Source organism: Pongo abelii, chromosome 17 (genome assembly GCF_028885655.2).
Source record: "Pongo abelii isolate AG06213 chromosome 17, NHGRI_mPonAbe1-v2.0_pri, whole genome shotgun sequence".
Classification (NCBI taxonomy): domain Eukaryota; kingdom Metazoa; phylum Chordata; class Mammalia; order Primates; family Hominidae; genus Pongo; species Pongo abelii.
The window spans coordinates 69,109,888-69,137,326 of NC_072002.2; the positions used below are offsets into that span (position 1 = coordinate 69,109,888).

Genomic DNA, 27,439 nt, shown 5'->3' on the forward strand with positions numbered 1-27,439 from the left:
GGGATCTAGGTTGCATGCTTCTTATGAGAATCTAATGCCTGATGATCTATCACTGTCTCCCATCACCCCAGATGGGAGAGTCTAGTTGCAGGAAAACACGCTCAGGGCTCCCACTGATTCTACTTCATTATCTATTAAAATGTAATAATAATAGAAATAAAGTGCACAACAAATGTAATGCACTTGAATCATCCCAAAACCATCCCCCTCCCTTCTGTCTGTGGAAAAATTGTCTTCCATGAAACCAGCCCCTGGTGCCAAAAAGGTTGGGAATGGCTGCTTTAAAGGGTTTCTCAAGGTGCTAATATTTTATTTGATAAGAAGTAGAATCATATAAAAAACAAAATATATGTGTTAATTTGGGTATTTATACAGATATAGTGTATATACATACATACAGGCAGGGAGGAATTTCCAAATTTCCTCTATTGTAAAACATACACATACACACACCAACACACACGTGCACAAATGGTATCCTAAAAGAAGGCAAGGAGAATAGACATTTACTGAGCACTTCCTATGTGCCACATGTTTTATATACATTAGGATATTACAGTATATGGTAGCTTTTATCCATTCATTCAATCTCAATACTTTTTTTTTTTTTAACAGTAGAGCAACTGAGGCTCACAGCAGTTATGTAACCTGCCCAAAGTCACACAGCATGATGGAGGGTCTGGATTGGAGACTTTGTCTGATTGCAACACTCATGTATCAAATCCTATTCAGTTTTGATGTTAAAAATTCTGTGGTTGAATTCGTCACAGTGTCTTTAAATAAAACAACAACAAACAAAACACAGCAAACCTTAACATAGTTGCTAATCATACCAGTTTACAAGGCCACCTTTCTCTTTACTATCAGTTACACTCTTTCCCACCCCATCATATTAATCACTCAGGTCTAGGGATTTGCAATTTTGCTAACAGCCGAACGGAACAAAGATAAAAAGCTAAAATTTGTGATGTGGGCCTCACTCCAAAGCCTTCAAGAAAAGAAAAAAAAGTTAGGACAGGCGCAGTGGCTCATGCCTGTGATCTCAACACTTTGGGAGGCCTAAGAGGGTGGATCACCTGAGGACAGGAGTTTGAAACCAGCCTGAACAACATGGTGAAACCTCGTCTCTACTAAATACAAAAAAATTAGCTGGGCGTGATGGCGCATGCCTGTTAATCCCAGCTACTTGGGAGGCTGAGGCAGGAGAATCGCTTGAATCCGGGAGGCAGAGGTTGCAGTGAGCCGGTATTGCGTCACTGTTGCCCACTCCAGCCTGAGCAACAAGAACGAAACTCCGTCTCAAAAAAAAAAAAAAAAAATTGCCATTTGTGCTTTCAATCTTTCCGCTTCCGGCCTCCACCCGGCGGGAAAAACTCCTGCACGTGGGCCTCCACGATTCCCTGGCATGCGCGTCACTCTGGGCAACAGGCTGGTCGGCCACGACTGCGCAGGCGAGAGGTACGGAGCGGCTGGAGACTGTCGTCCCCCGGTTTCCCTGGAGACCAGGCGGAAGCGGCCGGAAGTAGCGCTGCGGTTGGCAGCGGCAGGATGGAGAAGCTGGGGGTGGAGCCAGAGGAGGAAGGCGGCGGCGGCGACGACGAGGAAGACGCCGAGGCCTGGGCCATGGAACTGGCGGACGTGGGGGCGGCAGCCAGCTCGCAGGGTGCGCCGCAGCCAGAGGAGCCAGCGGCCTCCTTGGGTGTAAATGAGAAGGGAGGGGCAGGCGGACGCTCGGGGCGGCGGCCACTGGGGCGCGACCGTCCTCGCCCCACTCGGCTCCTCTAAGAGAGGGCTGCCTCCCTCTGCCTTGTGTTACGCGGCGGGTGCCTCTAGAGGAATGGCTTCACCCAGTAGGAGTAGGGTGGGGCGCGTCCACACTACAAATACGTGTCGAGGGTGCATCTGCACCGTCGTTTCCTCTGTGAGGGGCGAGGTGGGGCGGGAATCCCTCAGCCAGACCGACGAAAACTGCAGAGGCTTCCGGGCCTTTTAACTTTGGAGAAGTTGAGGACCTTGTCGCTCATTTGGCAGAAGGTGGGACCCGGTTCTCAGTCCTGGCAGGAAGGGATGGCTCAGAACCTCCGCTGTGGTCACGTCTCCGGTGACCCACTTCCAGCTCTGGTCTTTACCTTGTACCGCCCACCTCAGGGCCTGGATGCAAAGGCACCGGTTCTCATTTCCTGCTGGTTTTCTTTCATTCATTAATTTAGAGACAAGGTCTCCCTGCAGCCTCGAACCCCTGGGCTCAAGTGATCCTCCGCCCCAGCCTCTCCCTCCCGAGTAGCTGGGACGACAGGCACGTGCCACCACACCTGGCTGATTTTCAGATTTTTTTAGATCAGGTGTAGCTGTGTTGTCCAGGCTGGTCTCAAACTCCAGCCACAAGCGATCCTTCCACCTCAGCTTCGAAAGTGTTGGGATTACAGCAGTTAGCCATCGTGCCTGGCCTTTTAAATATTGGAACAACTTTAGGTTTACCTGAAAGTTGCAGAGCTAGATTCCCCCTAGTGTTAACATAAACTCAGTACATTTGTCAAAACTAGGAAATTAACATTGGTATAATACTATTAATTGAACTACACGCTTTATTAATATTTTACCAGTTTTTCTGCTAATGTTCATTTTCTGTTCCAGGATCCCAACCAGAATATTGTATTGTATTTTGCCTGTCTTGTTTTTAGCCAGTGTTGACAGAAGGAGTCGCCTGTGTCGTTCCCTCCCCCACAAATAATGACCTAACAACTTTTTAAAATCAAAGAACTATTCAGTCTTCCAATTTAGTGTGTATTTATTGGTGGTCTGTTATGTCCTAGACACTGTTTTAGGCACTGGTGATTTAGCATTAAACCAGATAATCCTGCTGTCATGGGAGCTAAAAATAGCCCACACTTGTACCCACTGGTTGTCTTTTGCCATTTTGTATTTCAGTTTTTGTTTGTTTGTTTGTTTTAAATGTAAGGGCATGCTGCTTAGAATAATTTTCAAGTTGTGTGAAAATCAACGTCATTTCAACTTTTCTGCCCCTTCTGGTTTACACTAAGAGCTACTATAAACTTCCAGGTGATAGTATTAGCTCTTGCATCATCCATTATTTATCACATTTTTTCCCTTCAAACTTATTACTATTCTGAGAAAAACGCAGTGCACAAAGAAACAGTAATTAAGAGGACTGAAGACCCTACTCTAAGTGGAGTTTCATGTCTTTGTAATTTTTCGATGCTTTTACACATAATCCAGATGAAAACTAACGTCACTCTGCATTCTTCCTTCACAGGTACCATGTTTTAAGCAACTGTCAGTTGCTCAGAAATAATAAGCAGCCTGAATTTCTTTTTATTTCTTTGCATATTACGCAGGAATTCATGATCAGGTGTTGCCTACACGAAATTCTTCATCCAGAGTCATAGTACATGTGGATCTGGATTGCTTTTATGCACAAGTAGAAATGATCTCAAATCCAGAGCTAAAAGACAAACCTTTAGGTAACTGTACATTTATAATATTTTTAATTGCATAATGATTAGATTAGCAACTCATTATGCTCATTATATACTGATTTTTTAACCTTATTAAGAAAGATTTTGGAAGCAGTTCTTACAGTGCTTTATAGCTGGTCATTTTTGCTTCACTACCAAGTGTAAATTTTACAAGCCTCATTTAATAAGTGGTGAATCTGAGAATAGTGTAGTCGGCAGAACAAATGAAGAGAAAGCAGAATAAATTTTCCTTTTCTGTGCTGGTTAGTAGCTTAGTTTGCTGGTCAGATTTCTTTTTCTCAGTATTTGAAATTTTACAGGTTTTGTTCTCAAAAACAACCTCTTATTACATTTTAGTGGAAGTGTTCATCTGTCCTCCCCTTTCTGAAATTAACTCTTAAAGTGTGTAACATCTAACAAACTAGTTGGATTTTGAACATAAACCTAAGTATTAAGACAGCAAACTTTCCATAAAAACATAAGCATCATTTTAAATAAAAGCCAAAATAAATTTTATATAGGATATTTGTTGATATGCTGGCTTGTTTTATCATTTTTATTATTCATATTTTAAATTGAGAAAGATAAAGAGATTTTCTTTCATGCATGCAGGAAAGATTCCTCTTTTAGCGTAAGCATAAAGAACATTTTTGGTTCACTTGCTGCTACCCTCTTGTGCCCACTTTGGCTTAATAAATCCCAATCTGGCGTAGCTGATTTACTGAAGAACAAAGGGATGACTAGTTTTTGCTATGCCAAGGTGAGTCTAGGATCTTAAAACTTATTCTAAGGGTGCCAAGGAGTTAGAATCAGGGGACCTAAGTTTTTTCTCCTGAAGGCATTTCTGAGTAGTAGCCCTGTGTTATAAGATGTTCTGTAGATAATGCTTAATAAAAAAAGTGTGATTAAGTACAAATGAATGATTATTGGGAAGTGAGGGATATGAATGCTTCACGTTTTTTGGGGAAAACTAAAGTAGTCTTTCGTTTTGTTGTTGTTGTTGAGATGGGGGTCTCACTCTGTAGCCCAAGTTGGAGTGCAGTGGTGTGATCTTGGCTCACTGCAAGCTTTGCGTTTGGGGCTCAGGTGATTCTCCTGCCTCAGCCTTCCAAGTAGCTAGGACTAGAGGTGTGCGCCACCACACTCGGTTAATTTTTTTGTATTTTTAGTAGAGACGGTTTCACCATGTTGCCCTGGGTGGTCTTGTACGCCTGAATTCAGGCGATCCACCTGCCTTGGCCTCCCAAAGTTCGGAGACTACAGACATGAGCCACCGTGCCCGACCAGTAGTCTTTCATTTATACTCAACAAATACATGACAAACTCAGGCTGGTGACATGCAGTGATGAGGCCGTATAATGTAATGCTCTATAAAAAGACTGCTTTTTTAGTTAAGAAACCTACCAATCTGATTTTTTATGTAGTTCACTGAGGAATCTCAAATTATTATTACCTTTGGTTCCACGATTATATTTTTGGGCATTACCTGATATATGAAAAAACTTTATAAAAAAATAACGTTTCTTTGCCTTGTTTATGATATTAAAATTTTAGAAACTGTCTAATAGAGAAGTGGACATAACCTTTTTTTTCCTACGTTTGTATTTTACATATTTTAGGTGAACATTTACAGTGGTAGGCAAGTAGTCAACTTGTATAAAAAAAGAGCAAATAATTTTTAGCAATCTTGAGTCACCAATAAACTAGAATTTTTATGCAGTCTGTAAATGATCATAATTTAATTATTTTTGATAGAACAGTTCAATAAGTAGTACATAACTATTAGATCCCTAAAAATTGCTGTAGCCCAGCACTTGTTTTATATATTTTATATGCATATTATATTTTATATTGCTTTATATTAGCAAGTTACGCGGAAGAGAAGTTGAGTTTTTCTAGCAGCAACCAGTATGTAGTTGTACTCAATTATTTTCATCTGGTTTTTTTTTTTTTTGGTGGAACATGCCCTATTATATGGCAGTATAAATTAATCTGCTTTTATATTGTCTGGAAAAAATTCCTAGAGAGATTTGATTTGTATCTTATCACTGAAGATTCCATAGAATATATTGATTTAGGTTCATTTTTATTAAATTTTAGAAATGTAATACACAGATTGCCTTTTGTGTATGAATAATTGATCTATTGTCTAACTTGTAATTCTGTTATTCAGTGTTTTGTTATTTAATAATAACTTTCCTTCTTCAAGGAGACAAAACAACCAGAGATTAAAAGTGGGGTATGGAAAAATAATACATTGGTATATTGTAATTCATAATTAGGAGATAGCTTGAAAACCTAATGTTTCTGCATTATAGAAATTTGATATATGGAGGCTATGTTTTTTAATTGAGAGAGGGCTTTTGATTCTTATCAAAACTGATTGTCTTACAACTTAGACAAATGTAATATGGAATTAATAATATCTTTAAATGTTTCTTCAATTGTGCTTGGGTTTCTCAAAATATTTTTTATAGGGGTTCAACAGAAATATTTGGTGGTTACCTGCAACTATGAAGCTAGGAAACTTGGAGTTAAGAAACTTATGAATGTCAGAGATGCAAAAGAAAAGTGTCCACAGCTGGTATTAGTTAATGGAGAAGACCTGACCCGCTACAGAGAAATGTCTTATAAGGTTACAGGTACAAATGATAAGCCATGTACTTTTAGCATTAATTTTTATGTAGGATGCCAGTTCATTACATGAATTTTTTAATAAATGTAAAATAACATAAGTCAAGGTGCTTTTTCCTAATAACTTCTTATTTTGGGTCTTGTCAACTTTAAAAATTGTATAAAAGGATAACTATGCTATGAATAGTATTTTTAAGAAGATGTATAGTTGGAAGTAATTTTAACTCTGTTATTATTGATGTTTATATAACAGGGAAAAATGGAAAACAAAGTTTAAAAGTGAGAAGATGGGAAACCGTACTGTAAAAGATGCCAGGTCTTTAAAATTTTAAGTTTAAATGAATTATGAAGGAATATGTTGTTTTCTAATGCACTAATGATAATTGAAAGAGGCCTAACATTTGATCAACATAATTAAAAACTGATTTCTTAAATATTAATAAAAATAATGGATATATTAATATTTTCTTAGGTTTTATATATATACTAAATATTACAATGTAGCTAAACTTTCCTATGCTAAAGTTTGGGTTTAAATCTTATAGTAAATTACAGGAAAAATGAAAATGAGTGTGCACTGGCACATTGCAAATATAGTAGGTTGGTGCAAAGTAATTGTGGCTTTCACAATTACTTTTAATTGCGAAAACTGCAATTACTTAATATATAGTGTAAAAATGTATAATGATCAGCTTTGCAATTATTTGTCTTTTTTACTTTTTTTTGTTTTTCTTTTATCATAGCAATTTTCAGATGACTGGATTAAATGTCTTTAATATACAAAGAGTTCTTAGAAATTAACAGGAAAAATAAACCTAATAAAAAAGGACAAAGGATATGAATAGGCAGTTGACAAGAAGAGCCTAACCCAGTGTCTAACAATTACAGAGAAAAAATGCTCAAATTCATTAGTGGCCAAGGAAATTTGAATTAGTAAGATATTTTGTATCTATCATACTTGCCCAAAATTAAAAGGAATGTGAGAAAAAAGTATCAAGAACACTTACTGAGTTTAAAGATGAATGTTCTTCAATCCAGTGATACCATTGCTGGGAGTTTATCAAATATAAATAAAATCATAAGGCTGGGTATTGTGGCTCATACCTGTAATCCCAGCACTTTTGGAGCTGAGGTAGGAAGATTGCTTGAGCCCAGGAGCTCGAGGCTGCAGTGAGCCATGATTGTGTCACTGCATTCCAGCCTGCATGCACATGACAGAGTGAGACTCTTGTCTCTAAAAAAAGAAAGAGAACTACAAGTACGTAAAGACATATGTACAACAATGTTTATTGTAGCATCGTTTATGATTGTCAAAAGTATGGAAGGAAAAATGCCCATCAAGAGGAATAGCCAAATAAACTAAGACATCTGTATAATGGATATTATATAATCATTAAAAAGAATGCATTGGTGCAATACTATTTGACTGATGGAGATAGGCCTTGTTGAGTGCATAAAAGGCAAGGTACAAAATCATGTATCATGTTTTTCCAAATGTGTAAAATGATGGCCTAAATGCCTCCTCTCATATATATGTGTATATCTATTTATGAACAAGAAGAGAAACACGAGAGGGTATATTACAGGTTTTTAAGTTTGGTTAACTTGTGGCGGGAAAGGCGCAGTGCTGAAATGGGAGGAAAGAAGAAGGGATATTGAAGCAGAAAAGACAAGATTATACTCCCAGATATCACTTATTTTGTTATGCAAAATTGTGTGTGTCTTAAATATTAAAACTTTAGTTTTTAGAACTTTCCCTTTGGAGAAAAAATAAAAGCTTGAGTTTCATTGTACACAGAAGTGATTATATAATACATACAATTCTGTATCTTGCCTTTGAGCTCAGTGATCTTCCTTATCATTCACAGAGATCTTCCTCACTCTTTTTAATGCCTGCACAGTATTTCATTGTATTTATTCCATATTTATTTAACCAGTTCTTCAGGGATACGAAGACAATATGTCCAACTTTATGCCTGTTGTTGCTACATAATTAATAATTGCAACTTCTTTCACTCAAAAAATGCCTTGTTTTGGATGATAAGTTATGTGGTTTCCCTACATAGTGTTGGATTATTAGGCTGTTACCAGATTTTTGCTCTTGGACATTTTCATATAGAAATGTTGGCATACTTTTAAGGGGATTTCCATAAGGTAAGTTCCTAGAGGTGAATTGTTGGATCAAACATGATTTGCATTTAAAAGTTTGGATACTGTTATATGTTACACTTGAGATTGCCCCAACATATTGCTAGTATATATGAGAGTGTTAGATAAAAAATCTTTGCCTGATAGACGAAGAAGAGTAAGTCATTGTTTTGATTTGCAGTTTTCCATGAGTAAGGTTGAGTATTTTTTCATATATTTTTGGTAATTTATGTATTTTTTTCTGTTAACGTATTCACTTGCGCCTGTTTTTAATTTGGGTTGCTCATCTTTTTCTAAGTACTAAGTACTTAGTACTTTTTGTGTTATGTATTTTTTGAAAAAAGTTTTTTTGAAAACAGTTACTTTATCAATTTTTCTCACAGTATTTTTCTGAGTTGAAGTAGGAGCATAGCCAATTAGTCCTTTACTGTATTTATCTCTGACCTGTTTATAACCTTATTATTTCATATTTTGATGCTACTGCGTATATACCTTTCTTCAAGGTAGTTTTTTTTCTCTAATTACAAACTCCTCTTTTGGGCCCTATATAATTATATGTTTAATAAATGTGTCTTGCTTATGAAGTTGATACCAAGAAAGAGGTTAACTTCAGGAATGGAGGCTGGGCATGGTGGCTTATGCCTGTAATCCCAACACTTTGGGAGGCTGTGGTGGGGGATCATTTGAGGCCAGTCTGGGCAACATAACATAGCAAGACCCTGTCTCTACAAAAGTAAAAAAAAAAAAAAAAAAGAAGTTAGCTGGTAGCATGTGCCTGTAGTCCCAGACGCCAAGGTAGGAGGATTTCTTGGGCCCAGGAGGTCAAGACTGTAGTGAGCTGTGGTGTGCTACTCCAGCCTGGGCAACAGAGTGACACCCTGCCTCATTAAAACTACAGCAACAACAAAAACCTTCAGGAATGGGATAATTAGGGATTTGTCCTGTGACCTAAAATCAGTCAATATTTAGTGATCCACCAGCTTCCTGCATGATTCTGTATTTAACTTGCTTTTCTATTTAGTACTTAAAGCCTTATCCTTTATTTTTCTTATGTAGTATTCTTTTGATAAACTCTTTTGTTTTCTACATGTTACTTTGCGTATCAGGTGTGTACTTTTGAAAATAAATTGCCGAAATTGATGAAGGAAATGCAAAACAATCATTTTCTATGATCAGACATATTGTCAGTCTGTCCTGAAAGGAGGTAATAGTTTTCTCTAGGTAATAGTTTTCTTAGGAGTGATTTTTGGTGTTCACCATGTCACGTTGTTACCTTTATTGGTTTCCCCTTACATTGTCAATGTTGACATCAACAAAACAAAAAAGCATTTTTGGTATTTGTGAAAAAACATGATCTATGTGGAATGAGATAGTCCTTTTTATTTCTGAGCTTCAGATTATATGACCTTAAGAATCTATGCGTTTGTTTTCTCTTATCCAGCTGGTGTCAGTAGAAGGTGATTCAGAGGGAAGTGAAAAACTTTCTCAATGATTTTAAAGTTATTAGTCTCAATGTTAATATATGAAAATTGATAGTTTTTTGAATTTATTTTGAATTTTGGTTCAGCTTAATCTGGTAAACATTTGACTTGAGGGCTAGATATTGTGCTAGACGCTGGGCATTTGAATACCTGTAAGTTGTGGTTCATCTCTGCTTCTCTGTCCTAAGGAATATGCTTGGGAATGGCTAATAAAAATACTGCGTTACAGTATATTTTGAAAGTTGACTGACTTTCTGTTTTATTCAGTAATAATTGGACATTTTAAATGTTATTTTGTTTTGCCTCTTTTAAACTCTTGGGGAAAATATAGCTAAAATATACTATTACTTGTTTTTAACTTTCCTGAGCAGCCTATAGTTTATTCTTTGACACATTTCTTCAAGGTCACCAATTTACTATAAGCATTGATATTTAATGTACTACAGATATAAAAATTATAGGTGTAGAAGATTGAGCTAAATATATTGCCATGAATAACTGCCCTAGGAATGTCATTTTTAGACTTTTTGGAAAATATTGCCTCTATTCAAGATGTGGTACAGAAAAAAAGTCAGTTAACTGAGGGCTTTATTAAAGATATTATGGAACTATGAATGTATATAAAAACTTTAACAATAAATTTGATAAATTTTTAAGCACTAGATAAATTTATCCTAGTTATAACTTCATTTACATCTGTGCTCCAATATTATTTCAATTTAGAATTACTGGAAGAATTTAGTCCAGTTGTTGAGAGACTTGGATTTGATGAAAATTTTGTGGATCTAACAGAAATGGTTGAGAAGAGACTACAGCAGCTGCAAAGTGATGAACTTTCTGTGATGACTGTGTCGGGTCATGTATACAATAATCAGTGTGAGTGGGTTCTTATTCATTCTACCTACTAACTAAAAGTACATACATTTCTTAATGTTCAGTGAGTTTGCTGTGTGATTCTGAAAGATTCATAACTTTTGTTGGAGGTATAGTTATATTTAGTCAGTAATCTGTCTAGGACAGCTAAAATTAGGTGCTGCTATTCCATAATAAGTATTAAGATTTTGGTGACATGTAGCTCAATGCTCTGTGCACTTTTCATTTGCACAGAGCGTTGTTCCTGTTCATCTGCACAGAGCATTCATCTGTGCAGTTTTCATCTGACATAGTTCATCGGTTCCCATTTTAGAAAGCCATACCCAGCTGGGCACAGTGGAACGCCCCTGTAGTCCCAGCTATTTGGGAGACTGAGCTGAGAAGATTGCTTGAACCCAGGAGTTTGAGTCCAGCCTAGGCAACAGAGCAAGATCCCATCTCTTAAAGAAACAAAAAGCCATACCTCTTTAGGTCATTCTTAAGTTACAAGAGTTGGCTTCTTAATATGCTTTTTGGAATAATTTTTTATTATTCTAAAACAATCTCTAAGCAGAGTTTTCAGGTAGGCTAGATTTGCCTTTGACGTGTCTTTTACATGTTTCCTTCGATTCCCCTGAGACCCTCATGTTGCTCTCTGAATTCCCAAGTTAGCACTTTTGGAATGTGTCCAGGCCTATCTGCCATGTGCTGGAATCTTCTCCAAGCTCCTATTTAATCTGTTCAAGTAATCTTTTTCAAAGTTAGCAAGAAAGCAGAATGGTTTGTCTCCTTCGTGTATTGAGATATGAATGACTGATGTTGTTTCCAGGAATATTTACATTTGAAAATAAGCTGCAGTAAGCACCAGTGAATATCTAATTAGGCTTTCAGACATCTTATGACTCTGCTGGTGACTCCCTTATCATACCACATACAAGACAAGGTACTCTGCTGCTGTGTAAGACTTGTCTGACCCTTTTGCTCTTAAGCCTCCCCATGCATTTCCTCTTATCCTCTTTTTTGAGAACTAGACATCGGTCTACAGAATAGTTCTCCACTGAAGAAAAGCGGCAGAACCACAGTTTCTAGAATACGTGGAGCTTTTCATGTATCTTTTGTACTTGTGCTCATTTGTAACTTAAAAGGGCTAACTAGCAAGAATATTTCAAATATATTTCTATATAATTTTTAAGGCAAACTTGGATTTTATTGGTTAGAGTACTTTATAGAGAGCTAGGTTTTATATCCCAAAAAAGAAATGTGGAATTACTGCTTAATTCTTCCTCTTTCACAAAGATTTTATTAAAATTTTTTTCAAACCTACAAAAAAGTTGACAGAATAGTACAACAAATACCCATTATGTCCTTTCTTTTTTTTTTTTTTTTTGTTTTTTTTTGTTTTTGAGAGAGTCTCACTCCGTTGCCCAGGCCGGAGTGCAGTGATGAGATCTCGGCTCACTGCAACCTCCACCTCCTGGGTTCAAGCAGTTCTGCTTCAGCTTCCTGACTAGCTGGGACTACAGGCACGTGCCACTACACCGGCTAATTTTTTTATTTTTAGTAGAGATGGGGTTTCACCATGTTGGCCAGGCTGGTCTTAAACTCAACCTCAGATGATCCGCTTGCCTTGGCCTCCCAAAGTGCTGGGATTGCAGGCGTGAGCCACTGCTCCCGGCCCATTATGTCCTTTCTTGTAGATAAACCAGTTATCATTTTGCCACATTTGCTTTCTCTTGTTCTCTCTATGGATTGCTTGGTTGGTTGATGAGCTATTTGGAAGTAGATTGCAGACATCCTGACATTTCATCTCTGAATACTTTTAGTGTGAGTCTCTTTGAGGTTAGGATGGTTTCATGTAATTCCAATCCTGTTTTACACCTAAAGCAAATTTATTTTTATATAATTTTCTTACACTTTTCATAAAAGAGCTCTAAAACTGTGTACAGGTCAGAGATTGTTTCTAGCAGCATATACAGCTAGTGTGTAGTTAAGATTTAGATCTTTAAAGTATAATGTTAGCTTTCTTGTTATATAATAATACTTTTATGCTTACTTACGGGTAAATATGAGTAAAAGTTTTGCTAATGTCAGTAGGAATTTTTTTATGAGATCAGTTTTCATAATGTGTTAATTATTAAGCACTCCCAGTATGCAGTCACTATCACAGGACCTTGGAATTTGCTTATTGAATTTGTTTACAGTATTCCTATGAAGCATGAAAGAGATTAGTCAAGTGGATAACAGGGTGGCAGTGATCTCTTAGTCCATTTAGTGTTGCTTTAACAGAATACCTGAGACTGGGTAGTTTATAAAGAAAAAAAGGTTTATTTGGTTCATGATTCTTGTGGCTGGAAAAGTCAAGGTTAGGCCTCTGGTGAGGGCCTCAGGCTGTTTCCACTCATGGTGCAAGGCAAAGGGGAGCCAGTGTGTGCAGAGATCACATGGTGAGAGAGGAAGCAAGGGCTGGGGGAGGTGCCGAGCTCTTAACAACTGGCTGTCTCTGGAACTAATACAGTGAGAAACTTACCCCTGAGGGAGGGCTTTAATCTGTTCATGAGGGATCCACCCCTGTGATCCCAACACCTCCCATTTGGCCCCCCCTCCAACATTGGGGATCAAATTACAACATGAGGTTTGGAGGGGACAAACATTGCAACTGTACCAGGTGATGGTGGTGGTGGTGGGGGTGGTTGGATATAGACTAAGCCCTCTACCTTTTAAAAATTATTTTGTAAAAAAGAAAAAGGTTTTTCTTGTGACTTTGAATGACGTTTGTTGTTTTTAAAGCTATCAACCTGCATGACATCTTGCACATCAGACTACTTGTTGGATCTCAGATTGCAGCAGAGATGCGGGAAGCCATGTATAATCAGTTGGGGCTCACTGGCTGTGCTGGAGTGGCTTCTAATAAACTGTTGGCAAAATTAGTTTCTGGTGTCTTTAAACCAAATCAACAAACAGTCTTATTACCTGAAAGTTGTCAACATCTTATTCATAGTTTGAATCACATAAAGGAAATACCTGGTAAGACAAATATATTTGAAAAGTACATATACGTCTTATTGTATTTCTTTTAATTTAAAAAATTGTAGATACAATGTAATTAATTCCTAGGTAGAGGTGTCTGTGAGTTTGTGTGCATGTGTGTGTGTGTGTGTACTTGGTTCCTGGAAAAAACTAAGAAAACCTGCAATGTTTTCTGAAGCAAATTTGGATTAAGAAATATGTGAAGGCACTTTTCTTATTTTATCTACTTTTGTATGGTTAGAATATGGTCATGAAAATTATAGCCTAGAAACATATGGTCCTTTATTTCCAGTCTCTGGGTCATACTCTTATACTGTACATTGCCTCTAGAGAAGGGAGTTCGTCTTTTACTAACTCTCTTTTGGGATTACATATAACATATTAAGGCTACAATGGACTTTCCAAAACATCTAGGCCAAGGTCCTCATTTTAAAGATGAGGAAACTGATTTCCGTGAGTTCGGTGACCTATTTAGGTCATGGGGCAAGTTTGTATCTTTGAAAATTAAATACCCAAGTTTTTATAGGCCATCAATATGTTGAACTACATTTCTGTGGTATTGCTAGGGAATAAGATGTTATAAAAGAGTTCTCTGGAAGTGAATTTCTAATACCACTGAAACTTAGATGTCATACTTCACATTTTTAACTGATACTTGTGTGATTCCAAAATGTATTATACACTGCCTTGCCTTCCTTAGTATAGTATAACTATAATTTGAAGTTTTTTGGATGACTTTGGTTCTGCATTCTGAAGAACAATGGTCAGTTTGTAATAAATTGAGGACTATATACTGGTGCAAAACATTCTTACTTGGCTTTACTTTTGAGTTCTTGTATCTTTTTTTTTTTTTTTTTTTTTTAACAGGCTTTCTGCTTTCTCACTTATTGCCAAATTGCCAACCTTCTTTTATTTTTGCTGTGAAAAATCTGTCACTCTACTTTAATAATTCCCCCTACACAGCCATCTCCTCCAACTTAAGTGCTTTTACTGTGCAAGAAAACCAGATAACTGTGGAATTATTATTTTTGAATGAAAAGAATAAGGAGACACTAAATGGCCTATTTTCTCTTGTAAATAAAGTATGACTGAATTTTAGTGCAAGAACTTTGTGACAGTTTTGCTAGCAAGATTTTTTGTTTGTTTGCTTTCTGGCTCATAGTTGTATTCTGGATGGTAAATGTTAGATATGACTTATGGATAAATGTGTGGTGGTGCGTATAGGAATCAGTTAGGTTACCTAATATGTACACTTAATTTATTTTAATTGCTCTAGTGGCAGCCTTTTTGTATATTAATAATAATCATGATTTCTGAATATTTCTGGAATATTACATAACAGGTGGTAAAATTTTTATTTTAGTAAGACAGCATTTATTGGCTGTCTCTGTATTCATTTTATTTTACTGCATTTTGTGAGGACTTCAAAGAGGTGCATATAATTCAGGAGCCCTGAGTGGAAGAACAGCAACCTAGTTTGCAATGGGGTTTGATCTTTGCAAAATACAGTAGTCCCCCATTATCTGCAGTTTCACTTTTCACAGTTTCTATTACCTGCAGTCAGCTGTGGTCTGAAAATAATAAGATATTTTGAGAGAGAGAGGCAGAGACCACATTCACGTAACTTGTATATTGTATATTGTTATAGTTCTATTTTATTATTATTGTTAGTCTCTTACTGTGCCTAATTTATAAATTAAACTTTATCATAGTTATATATGTAATGGGAAAAACAGTACTGTATATATAGGGTTTGATACTGTCCGTGGTTTCAGGCATCCACTGAAGGTCTTAGAATGTATCCCCTGTGGATAAGGGGGGACTACTGTATAAATTATAGAACTTAAAGATATGATTGATATATTTATAATATTTTAATTAGCTTTATTTTAAGGAGAAAAGCTATTTTAACATTGTATGCATTTCTTTTTATTTAGGTATTGGCTATAAAACTGCCAAATGTCTTGAAGTACTGGGTATCAGTAGTGTGCATGATCTCCAAACCTTTTCACCCAAAATTTTAGAAAAAGAATTAGGAATTTCAGTTGCTCAGCGTATCCAGAAGCTCAGTTTTGGAGAGGATAACTCCCCTGTGATACCCTCAGGACCACCTCAGGTACATGATGATATTTATTTTAATTAAGTACTGGTTATCACATTATTTGAGATAAAGATTTCTAGTTTTAGTACCATGTTCTTACTATTCTAGTTTGCTTAGTATGTGATCCCTTTCCTATTAGAAGGCTGATTTATTATTAATAGATTGGATTAATAAGTATTCTTAAATGGAATCTTAAGCATTGATATTTTGATATCTTAAGTTAGCTACTATGATTGAAGACAGTGCAACTTAATTTTAATAGCCTATAATGCATATATGAGGCAAAATATTTTAATCTTTTAAAAATCTTGTTTTCAGAGTAGTCCAGTGATTTAGCAAATGGGAAAGGTATAATCACCCAGTTAACACTGATTTTTTTGCTATGGGACAAGCACTTTACTGAGTGCTTTAAATACATTAGTCCATTTAATCTTCACAACAGAGCATCAAGGTAGGTAGTACTGTTGTTTGTCCATTCCTTCTTACCTCTCTTCTTTCCTTCCTTCCTTCCATTCTCTCTCTCTCAAGATGAGGATACCGTACTTTAGAAAGGTTAAATAACTTGTCCAAGGATAAACTTAGATTCAAGTCCTAGGTGATTAAGAACTCTTGCCATAATCATACAATAAAGTTTGGAGTTGGTACTAGAGCTTTAGAAGTTTTCTTAACTTTGAACTATTTTATATTAACTGTTTTATATTAACTGTTAATACAGTAATATTTTATATTAACTTTCTATTGCACTCAACAATAGCTTGCAGATAAAAAACAGTTAATATAAAAGTGAACTAAATGGCTCAAACTAAGGACAAGAGATAAGTTAGTGAAGAATGTATTGAATATTTATTTGACTATACACTGATAATAATTAGATAGTTATTTGAGTTTACGCTAATCCTTATTTATGCTTCTTTGATAGTCCTTTAGTGAAGAAGATTCATTTAAAAAATGTTCATCTGAAGTTGAAGCTAAAAATAAGATTGAAGAACTACTTGCTAGTCTTTTAAACAGGTGATTTTCAATCCATTTTGCCAAGTCATCCTATGTATTCATTCTATATACGGTGTGTGGAAAGAATATTTGATGTTCCATCTTGGAACTGACGGATTATCTGGAGACTAAACAATGTAAAAATAATTTATCATGGGATTTCTCTGCATTATAAAACATTGTAAAGATGGTAATAGGGGCTCTTACCTAAATTGAATTCATTGGTCTTAATTCTGTTAACACTGTGATTATACTATGGATCTAAAGCTGCAGATAGTTACCTAAAGGGGTTTTACAGATATTTCTAACATTTCTGGACTTACTCTAGTCTTCAGGTGAGAAGAAGAAGTTTTAATTTTTCCCTGTGGCAATTGCAAAGCCTTTGCCCTCAACCTAATAGTTACTTGCATTTCATTAAGTTAGTACTATGCTAAATACAAATACATGCAAAATACAAAACCTGTGAAATTAACCATTTATCTGTGTCTCTGCTAATAGTTACTTGCATTTCATTAAGGAGAAAAAAATGCGAAGAGGAATAATACTGTCATAATTCTAAAACCCCTGATACAGGAACAGCTATATAAATTTGTGATTGCTGAGGATAGGAAATTATTAAAATAACAGTGATGGAAGAAGCAGAAGAACCCTTGTATCTCTTTTGCCTCAGACTGTAAAATAAAATGGAGTCGAAGGAAAGAATGGCTAGCTGGGGCTATGTGTGAGTAGGGTGAGTGACTGCAGGTGTGTGCAGGGTTTCTGATCTGTGTGTAAGGAGTATCAACTGGGGTTATAAATATATGAGTAGCACAAGATAAACTGAAAAGGAAATTTAATTTTGTGGTGCTCTTTGTCATTATACATGTATTTCTCAATATTCCGTATTCCACAGATGAGTATTATTTGTTTTCGTCCCATTTCTTTGTTTCTCCTTTTCTTGTTAGAAATTTCTCAAATTGTGGTTTCAGGGCTCTAACAGTTTAGAGTAGTTGTGCTTCTCTAATGCTTCTAGGAGTACTAACAGTATTTAGAGAAAATGGCTTTTGGATGGTTCTAAGTCTGAGAAAACTGATGAAGTGAAATTTCCTCCAACTTTGCTGTCGTGTGCAACGTGGCACTCAAATATCTTGAGCAGAGCCATGCAGCTTATTGTTGGCTGCGTGCAGCCGGGGCTGGCTGTATGACTGGGCTCCAGTGATATGACTCAGGCTCGGCCTGCGAGTACGCTAGTGAAACTGGGTCATTTGCTTCAGCTAAATTGAAGACTACTCTGAAATGCCTAACCTTTGGAGACAGTTCTTCACATAGAAAAACCACAAGAAGTATAAGTTTTACAGATTCTTTTATTTGAAGAGTCAACCCAGAAGTGAGACCAGGTGCTCTAAACCTGCAAAATACAAAACCTGTGAAATCAACCATTTATCTATATCTCTGCTTGCCGGCTCCTTTTCACCCACACCACGGGCCCTTATTTCAGTGACTGAATTATAACACCATCTAAGTGACTTGCAAAAAAAAAATTACAGGAGTGAGTGTGTGTGTGTGTGTGTGTGTGTGTGTATTTGTGTATAATTACTTTTGTTTTCTCTAGAGTATGTTACGATTAATACTGTAGGTATGTAAGAAATGTAAAACCATATTTTTAATCCATCTTCTAGGCACTAGTTTAAGATTGCTTATGATACAGCTTTTTTCTAATGTGTCTTAATTAGCATATCATACTCTTTGAATTGCATAATTAATAGAACATGTTTAACTGGAAGATATTTAAACTAGTAACCATTTAAGGTATTTTATTATCCTAGTTAAGCAGCCATCGAGAAGTTTTGTCACAAAGCAATAAGAGATAGAAAAAAATTATTTACTACAGAACTATTTTTTTTTTTTTTTTTTGCGATAGGGTCTTGCTCTGTCACCCAGGCTGGATGGCAGTAGTGCAGTTACGGCTCACTGCAGCCTCAGCCTCCTGGGCTCAAGCAGTCCTCCCACCTCAGCCGCCAGAGTAGCTGGGAAGGCACCTGCCATCAAGCCTAGCTAATTTTTAAGTTTTTGTAGATGAGGTCTTGCTATGTTGCCCAGGCTGGTCTTGAACTCCTGGGCTCAAGTGATTCTCCCACCTCAGCTTCCCAAAGTGTTGGGATTACAGGTATAAGCCACCATGCCTGGCCCAAAACTATTTTTTTCAGATCAGAATCTTCAAGTTGAGTGTGTTTAACAATGTGCAATATTTGCATTTTATGTTTGACATTTGGTTTTATATGTATTGCCATGTGTATGAAAAGGGAAATGTTATCCTTTAATGACATTTTTCCAGTACTTCTTAAGTGAATTTGTCATATCATTAAAACCTTTGTTTCAACACCAAAACCAAGACATTTGCATGGAACTTTTTTTAAAAATGCATGTACACATATTGTATATTAATTACATACTAAATATAGTATATGATCTTTCAAGATATTGCTGTAATAAGCTGTCATATAATGGTAATAGTGATTACTCTTTAACAAAAGTAATATCATTTTGTAAAAAAAAATCTTTTTTGGTAATCTCGTTTTGTAAGAAAAAAGTTTGAAAAAAAATTCTTTTGTTATTTTTCACTTATTTGCTTTTGTCAGTGAATGATTCAGTTTCTTAAATTTCCTGCTGATTTTAATTTGTTGCCTTTTGGTTAGGTGTGGTGGCTTACGTCTGTAATCCCAGCATTTTGGGAGGCTGAGGTGGGGGATCACATGAGGTCAGGAGTTCGAGACCAGCCTGGCCAACATGGCAAAACCACCTCTCTACTAAAAATACAAAAATTAGCTGGATGTGGTAACACATGCCTGTAGTCCCAGCTACTCAGGAGGTTGAGGCAGGAGAATTGCTTGAACCTGGGAGGTGAAGGTTGCAGTGAGCTGAGATTGTGCCACCGCACTTCAGCCTGGGCAACAGAGCGAGACTCCATCTCAAAAAAAAAAAAATTGGTTGCTTTTAGTTTTGTTTTGGATTTGTATTATAAAACAGCTTGTTATGATTGTATCTTATATCTCTTCTGTTTCTGAAAGCACTCAATTCTGAGTGAGGCCTGAGAGCTTGACATCTAAACATTCAGAGTTTTAGTGCATAGACTTTGCAATGATTATTTGGATGCTCAGGGACCTTTATTGCTTACTATTTTGTTATCTGCTATATGTATAATTGTTATATTTAACAAAATCTGGCACCTTTAGATAAATGAGGTGTTACATAATTTAAAAAGATAATACTTTTCTAATTCCTTATTTCCACTTTCTCTTTATTTTTAGAGTATGCCAAGATGGAAGGAAGCCTCATACAGTGAGATTAATAATCCGTCGGTATTCCTCTGAGAAGCACTATGGTCGTGAGAGTCGTCAGTGCCCTATTCCTTCACATGTAATTCAGAAGTTAGGGACAGGTATGGACTAGTTTTCCAACAGTTTCATTAGCAGGTTGAACTTTTAAATAAGCCAACTTTGAACGAGAAATATGCTCCAAAAATGGAGGGTCTTCACCGGGAATTAGCAAGCAATTAAATGCTTTTATTCTATCATGAATTTTCACTGGAAAACTTTGTTGTTTGTTTGTTTATTTATTTATTTATTTATTTTTTGAGACAGGGTCTTGCTCTGCACCAAGGCTGAAGTGCAGTGGTGCTGTGATAGCTCACTGCAGCCTTTGTCTCCCAGGCTCAAACAATTCTTCTGCCCCAGCCTCCCGAGTAGCTGGGACAGTAGGTGCGTGCTACCAGACCTGGCTAACTTTTTTGATACTTAGGATAGACAAGGTCTCAAACTCCTGAGCTCAAGCAATCCTTCTGCCTCAGCCTCCGAAAGTGCTGGGATTATGGGCATGAGCCACTGCACCTGGCCTTGTTTTTAAATAGGTAATTAAGTAAAGAGTCATTTAAGAATGTTTTCCAAGTTCAAAGAAAACAAAACTGTGATAACTATATAGCATGAGATAACTTCTTTATGGGCATTTAGATTGTTTCCATTTTGAAGAACATTTAAGTGCAAGTCATTGGATGGGCATATGCATATGTTTTCATTTATGTTGGGTAGATTTCAAGGAGTGGAATTGCTGGATCATATGGTAACATGAACTGTTTAAGACACTGCCAACTTTTTTCCAAAGTTTGTGTAATTACATTTTCATCAACAATATTTGAAGATTCCAGTTTTTCATATTTTTGCCAATATTTGTATTATCAGTCTCTTTGATTATAGTTGTTCTAGCGGTATATAGTAGCGTGGTTTTTCTTTTATGGATAGTGTTTTTGGTGTTATATGTAAAAATTCTTTGCCTAACTCAAAGGTCACAGATATTTTCTTCTGTTTTCTGTTAGAAGTTTTATAGTTTTTAAGCTTTATGTTTAGGTCCATTTTGAGTTAATTTTTTATGTGTGGTATGTGGTAAGGGTCTTCATTCTTTGCTTTGCATGTGGGTATCCATTTGTTCCTGCATCATTTGTTGAAGACTACTCTTCACCCACTGAATTACCATGGCATCTTTGTCAAAAATTAATTGACCATAAATATAAGAGTTTATTTCCTGACTTTCTTGATTCATTGGTCTATATGTTTATCCTTACGCTGATTCCACCCTGTGGTGGTCTCTGCTGCTCTGTTTATTTTTCTGCAGTCTTTTTTTTCCCGTTCTTTCTTACAAAGTGGTTAACTTGTATTGAGCTGCCTTTAAGTTCTCTGATTCATCTGTCATCTCATAACTGCTGTTGCCCCTGTAGTGATTTGTTGGTTTTGGTTACTGTACTTTTTAACTCTAGAATTTCTGTTTGTCTTTTGTTTGTATGTTTGGTTTTGTTTCTTTATCGAGATTCTCCTTTTTTTGCAGTCATTATATTTTACTTTAATTCTTTAAACATGGTTGTCCTTAATTCTTTGGACATATCTATAATAATGAATTTGAAGTCTTTGCTAAGTCCAACTCAAAGTCAATTTATGTTAACTGCTTTTTCCCCCAAATATGTATCACACTTTGCTGTTTCTTTGCATATTTTGAACTATTTTATTGAAAACTGAACCTCATAGATAATGTATTGTAGCAACTCTGGATTTAAAATTTTTCTTGTAGGGTTTTTTCTTTTTTCTTTCTTGTACTTTTTTTTAGGTAACTTGTCTGAACGTAATCTGCAGAATTTACCTCCCCTGTGCTGTGTAGCCACTGATTTCTCTGCTCAGTGTTTTGTTTTGTTTTTTTTTTCCATTCAAATTTTTATTTTAATGCTGGCTTCTGGGAAGTTGGCCATGTCTGTATAGTTTCATGGTTAGCCAGTGATTGGCAAAGGTTTTGCTCAAACACTAGAGCCTGGAAGCCGTCTACCTCTGCCAGTGGATAAGTGTATGGGTTGGAGAGGGTTTAAAAAATTTAGGCCATTTTCTCATACTGCCCAAAGTAATTTATAGGTTCAATGCTATCCCCAACAAGCTACCACTAACTTTCTTCACAGAATTGGAAAAAAATACTTTAAATTGCATATGGAACCAAAAAAGAGCCCCTATAGCCAAGACAATCCTAAATAAAAAGAACAAAGCTGGAGGCATCACGCTACCTGACTTCAAACTATATTACAAGGCTACAGTAACCAAAACAGTATAGTACTGGTACCAAAACAGATATATAGACCAATGGAACAGAACAGAGCCCTCAGAAATAACACCACACGTCTACAACCATCTGATCTTTGACAAACCTGACAAAAACAAGCAATGGGGAAAGGATTCCCTATATAATAAATGGTGCTGGGAAAACTGGCTAGCCATATGTAGAAAGTTGAAACTGGATCCCTTCCTTATATCTTATACAAAAATTAACTCAAGATGGATTAAAGACTTAAGTGTTACACCTGAAATCATAAAAACCCTAGAAGAAAGCCTTAGGCAATAGCGTTTAGTACATAAGCATGGGCAAAGACCTCATGATTAAAACACCAAAAGCAATGGCAACAAAAGCCAAAATTGACAGATGGGACCTAATTAAACTAAAGAGCTTCTGCACAGCAAAAGAAACTTATCAGCAGAATGAACAGGCAACCTACAGAATGGGAGGAAATTTTTGCAATCTACCCATCTGACAAAGGGCTAATATCCAGAATCTACAAAGAAGTTAAACAAATTTACAAGAAAAAAGCAAACAACCCCATCAAAAAGTGGGTGAAGGATATGAACAGACACTTTTCAAAAGAAGACATTTATGCATCCAACAGACATAATGAAAAAATGCTCATCATCACTGGTCATTAGAGAAATGCAAATCAAAACCACAATGAGATACCAGCTCATGCCAGTTAGAATGGCGATCATTAAAAAGTCAGGAAACAACAGATGCTGGAGAGGATGTGGAGAAATAGGAACACTTTTACACTGTTGGTGGGAGTGTAAATTAGTTCAACCATTGTGGAAGACAGTGTGGCGATTCCTCAAGGATCTAGAACTAGAAGTACCATTTGACCCAGTGATCCCATTACTGGGTATATACCCAAAGGATTATAAATCATGCTGCTATAAAGACACATGCACAAATATGTTTATTGTGGCACTATTCACAATAGCAAAGACTTGGAACCAACCCAAATGTCCGTCAGTAATAGACTGGATAAAGAAAATGTGGCACATATACACCATGGAATCCTATGCAGCCATAAAAAAGGATGAGTTCATGTCCTTTGCAAGGACATGGATGAAGCTGGAAACCATCATTCTCAGCAAACTATGACGAGGATAGAAAACCAAACACCACATATTCTCACTCATAAGTGGGAGTTGAACAATGAGGACACATGGACACAGGGAGGGGAACATCAAACACCGGGGCCTATCAGGGGATGGAGGGCTGAGAGAGGGATAGCATTAGGAGAAATACCTAATGTAAATGAAGAGTTGATAGGTGTAGCAAACTAACACGGTACATGTATAGGTATGTAACAGAGCTGCACATTGTGCACATGTACCCCAGAACTTTAAAAGAAAAAAAATTAGGACATTTTCAAGTTTTTCTTGAATTTTAATTTCTGCTAGGCCCTCTTTATCTCCCCATGATGTGCATGTAGCCCTTTCAATAAGGAGTGTATGGAGAACTTGGGTCCTCTGTGGCCTTCCATTTATTTGCATGTAGCCTCCTAGTCAACTAGGGTTGTAAGGGGAGCCTATGTAGTCCCTCTTTGATTCTCTCATTTCCAAATCTCCTGGTGACATTTCTGGCTGGTCCACTGATCTGTCATTCACCCGAACCACGACTGAAGCTTCAGACTAGCAGAGCTGTGGGATCTTTCCATTCGTTTCCTATCAAGTTTGCCCATTTTACTGGCAACACTGCTGAGTGTGGGCTTTTGCTCGCTGCCTCAAATCAGGTCTGTCCCCTCTGGAAGTGAAACTGCTGGCTTTTGCAGCCTTCACCCTGTACCAGGTGAGCTATGTAAAGGGGCATTCGAACAGTCCCAGACAATGAAGCTGCTATCTCCTACTTTCTTAGCTAACATAGCAGCTCTTCATAAATCAGTAATTCTCACTTTGTTTGCCTTTGATTCATTTCCAGATTTCCACCAAAATGATTGTTTTTGAAAATGTTGTTCAGTTTTATAGTAGCTTTTTGAGAGAGGATTTTCTGACTGTATCAGTGTAGTATAACTAGAAATCCCATATTTCAAATCTTTTGAAAATTTTTAACCATTTAGTATTAATGTTGAAATGTCTTAAATTTGGTATATAATGTCAAGATACTCAGTGATACTTACTTAGGATTTTAATTTCTTAATCTCAGCAATATAAAAATATTATGCTCTTAATATTAATTATAATGTTTATTCTTAAACATTTTATTTAGGAAATTATGATGTGATGACCCCAATGGTTGATATACTTATGAAACTTTTTCGAAATATGGTGAATGTGAAGATGCCATTTCACCTTACCCTTCTAAGTGTATGCTTCTGCAACCTTAAAGCACTAAATACTGCTAAGAAAGGGCTTATTGATTATTATTTAACACCATCATTATCAACAACTTCACGCTCTGGCAAGCACAGTTTTGTAAGTACACTCTTTTTTGTTCAGTTTCCTAAGTATACTCTTACGGGACTTGTGTGGTTAAATTACAAATCTAAGTGCTCGTCTTTTTGATATAGTTTAGAGATTCTTTTGGGTGATACTGTTTAGGTGATTAACTTGTTTATAATACCTATCTTATGGTTTCTGGCCTTAAATATACTGTGATCTAAGAAGAAAACATAAGCATCACTGGATAAAAGACAGAACCATTATGGAGGTTCTCTATTTTGGAATTGTTAACCCATTTTATAGTATATAAAAATTTGATGGATTAGCTCATAAGTATTAAAATATTTTCAGATATTAGAAGTCACATCTTTTTGTCTTTTAGCTGACACATGAGCTACCAGTACCTTTCCCACAATTCTTTTGTTAAAGTATTTACATTTTCTTGGTTTTGAAATAGTATTGAATTTTGATAGCAATATTGATAGATTTGACTACTGATTTTATAGTTGTAAAGTTAACAGTGTGGCAATAGAAAGGCAGAGGCCAGTCACATTTTCAGAAGACTAAAACAAAACCCTTTTACTAATAGACAAACCACTATTTAGTAAATGTGGGTTGCCTTAAAAATAATTATTTTTTACTAAATTGTTCATGCCTATAATTAATTTAAAATACTTTTTTGTTTGTTTAGTCAGTATAATTTTAGTAACCTTTTCATTTTCATTTAAGTTTAAAGTGAGAACAGGATAGTGTATGGAAATAGTGAATTAATGCTCTCCTCAAATTACTTTTTTCTGTGACCCTTTTTATTCCATTTATTAAATTTAAAAAAGTGTTTTCTTTTTACATTTTAATTAATCTGTGAAATTGGAATTAAAAGTACACATTTATAGTGGCATTAGAAAAGTAAATATAAGTGAAAGTACCTTGTATGTATTTGTCACACAGTAGGTATTCAATAAATATAAGGGCCTGAATCTTTTCTACTCCTTTTACTTTTTTGGAGTTCATATTGTATTGATGTTTACAGAGTTATATTTGACTATGTTTGTATTTTTATGGTGCTTAAAACTAAAGGAGACATTTAAATGAAAAACTATAGAAAAATTACGCAAGTTAGAGTTGAAAGTGACTTTAAATTTTTATTTTATATAAATATAAACTAGTACTATATCTTGATGATGTTGGGTTTTGTTATAGGCTTTTATTTTTCTTTTTGTTAAAAGTTACCCTTTAAAATAGTAATTTTTGGAAAACTAGCCTTTGATGCTATATATGTATGTTTTTTTGAAAAATACCCTTAGGTGAACTTGCTTTTTCTAGGCTGCCATTCTTTTATTTATAGAATTGAAAGTTTGGTTGCATGATTGTTACAATCTTCCCAGGTCTCCAAATGCATATTTACCTCTGTCTCAGTACTATCTAGGAAGGAAACCTCTTCCTGGAATAGTGGGTAAAGATTCACAAAATAGTGTGACTAATTGTAGTGGATCTCTAGTTGTTTGGAACTGGCCACAAAGAGTTGTATTTGTTGAGTAGGTTAGAAACATGTCAGATAATAGCTACAGGCACACAGCAGCAGCAGCGATATTTAAAAGATATCAGATATCTAAATTAGTCTGTTATTCTTGTGTTCTAGAAAATGAAAGACACTCATATGGAAGATTTTCCCAAAGACAAAGAAACAAACCGGGATTTTCTACCAAGTGGAAGAATTGAAAGTACAAGAACTAGGGAGTCTCCACTAGATACCACAAATTTTTCTAAAGAAAAAGACATTAATGATTTCCCACTCTGTTCACTTCCTGAAGGTGTTGATCAAGAAGTCTTTAAGCAGCTTCCAGTAGATATTCAAGAAGAAATCCTTTCTGGAAAATCTAGGGAAAAATTTCAAGGGAAAGGAAGTGTGAGTTGTCCATTACATGCCTCTAGAGGAGTATTATCTTTCTTTTCTAAAAAACAAATGCAAGATATTCCCATAAATCCTGGAGATCATTTATCCAGTAGCAAACAGGTATCTTCTGTATCTCCTTGTGAACCGGGAACATCAGGCTTAAATAGCAGTAGTTCTTCTAACATGTCTAGCCAAAAGGATTATTCATATTATTTAGATAATAGATTAAAAGATGAACGAATGAGTCAAGGACCTAAAGAACCTCAAGGATTCCACTTTACAAATTCAAACCCTGCTGTGTCTGCTTTTCATTCATTTCCAAACTTGCAGAGTGAGCAACTTTTCTCCAAAAACCACACTACAGATAGCCATAAGCAAACAGTAGCAACAGACTCTCATGAAGGACTTACAGAAAATAGAGAGCCAGATTCTGTTGATGAGAAAATTACTTTCCCTTCTGACATTGATCCTCAAGTTTTCTATGAACTACCAGAAGTAGTACAAAAGGAACTGCTGGCAGAGTGGAAGAGAACAGGATCAGATTTCCACATTGGACATAGATAAGCATATTCAGCAAAAAGATCTGAAAAGCAAGGGAATACCATTATTTTCGGGTTAGCAGTTTATTAAGCTCTTCTATATTAAACACTAATAGATATTCAATAATGGAGTATATGGTTCCAGATAAAGCAAGAATAGTTGCAAGAAGTAAATTCTGGCACAAAGCATAAAAATATAACAGAAGAAATAATGTAAAATACTATCTTTTATGTCTAAAGTCATTTTATATTACTTTTCAATAAAAAGAATATCATGGTCAA

The 27,439-nt window shown here is 36.0% G+C and overlaps 1 protein-coding gene across 6 annotated transcripts; it reads left to right on the forward strand.

Annotated features, from left to right (window-relative positions):
* Positions 1-1,410: 1,410 nt before the first annotated feature.
* On the forward strand, positions 1,411-27,439 carry POLI (DNA polymerase iota). Of its 6 annotated transcripts, XM_024236045.3 has the most exons (10): positions 1,411-1,663; positions 3,357-3,482; positions 5,954-6,118; positions 10,463-10,615; positions 13,379-13,615; positions 15,556-15,734; positions 16,639-16,730; positions 19,997-20,127; positions 24,552-24,757; positions 26,364-27,439. In XM_024236045.3, the coding sequence occupies exons 1-10, from the start codon at positions 1,549-1,551 to the stop codon at positions 27,180-27,182; spliced, it is 2,223 nt and encodes a 740-aa protein (XP_024091813.2). In that variant the 5' UTR covers positions 1,411-1,548; the 3' UTR covers positions 27,183-27,439. The 6 variants fall into 6 exon arrangements, with proteins under 6 accessions (XP_024091813.2, XP_024091816.2, XP_024091818.2 ...); XM_024236048.3 differs by lacking the exons at positions 3,357-3,482; positions 5,954-6,118 and having other exon boundaries at positions 1,498-1,663; XM_024236050.2 differs by lacking the exons at positions 1,411-1,663; positions 3,357-3,482; positions 5,954-6,118 and adding an exon at positions 1,708-2,034.

Excerpts from the sequence above, each read along its gene's own strand:
- POLI (XM_024236045.3), top strand. The coding sequence starts at position 1,549 with ATGGAGAAGCTGGGGGTGGAGCCAGAGGAGGAAGGCGGCGGCGGCGAC. Across the intron at positions 15,735-16,638 it reads TACCCTCAGGACCACCTCAG|TCCTTTAGTGAAGAAGATTC; the intron begins GTACATGATGAT and ends CTTCTTTGATAG. Across the intron at positions 16,731-19,996 it reads CTTGCTAGTCTTTTAAACAG|AGTATGCCAAGATGGAAGGA; the intron begins GTGATTTTCAAT and ends CTTTATTTTTAG.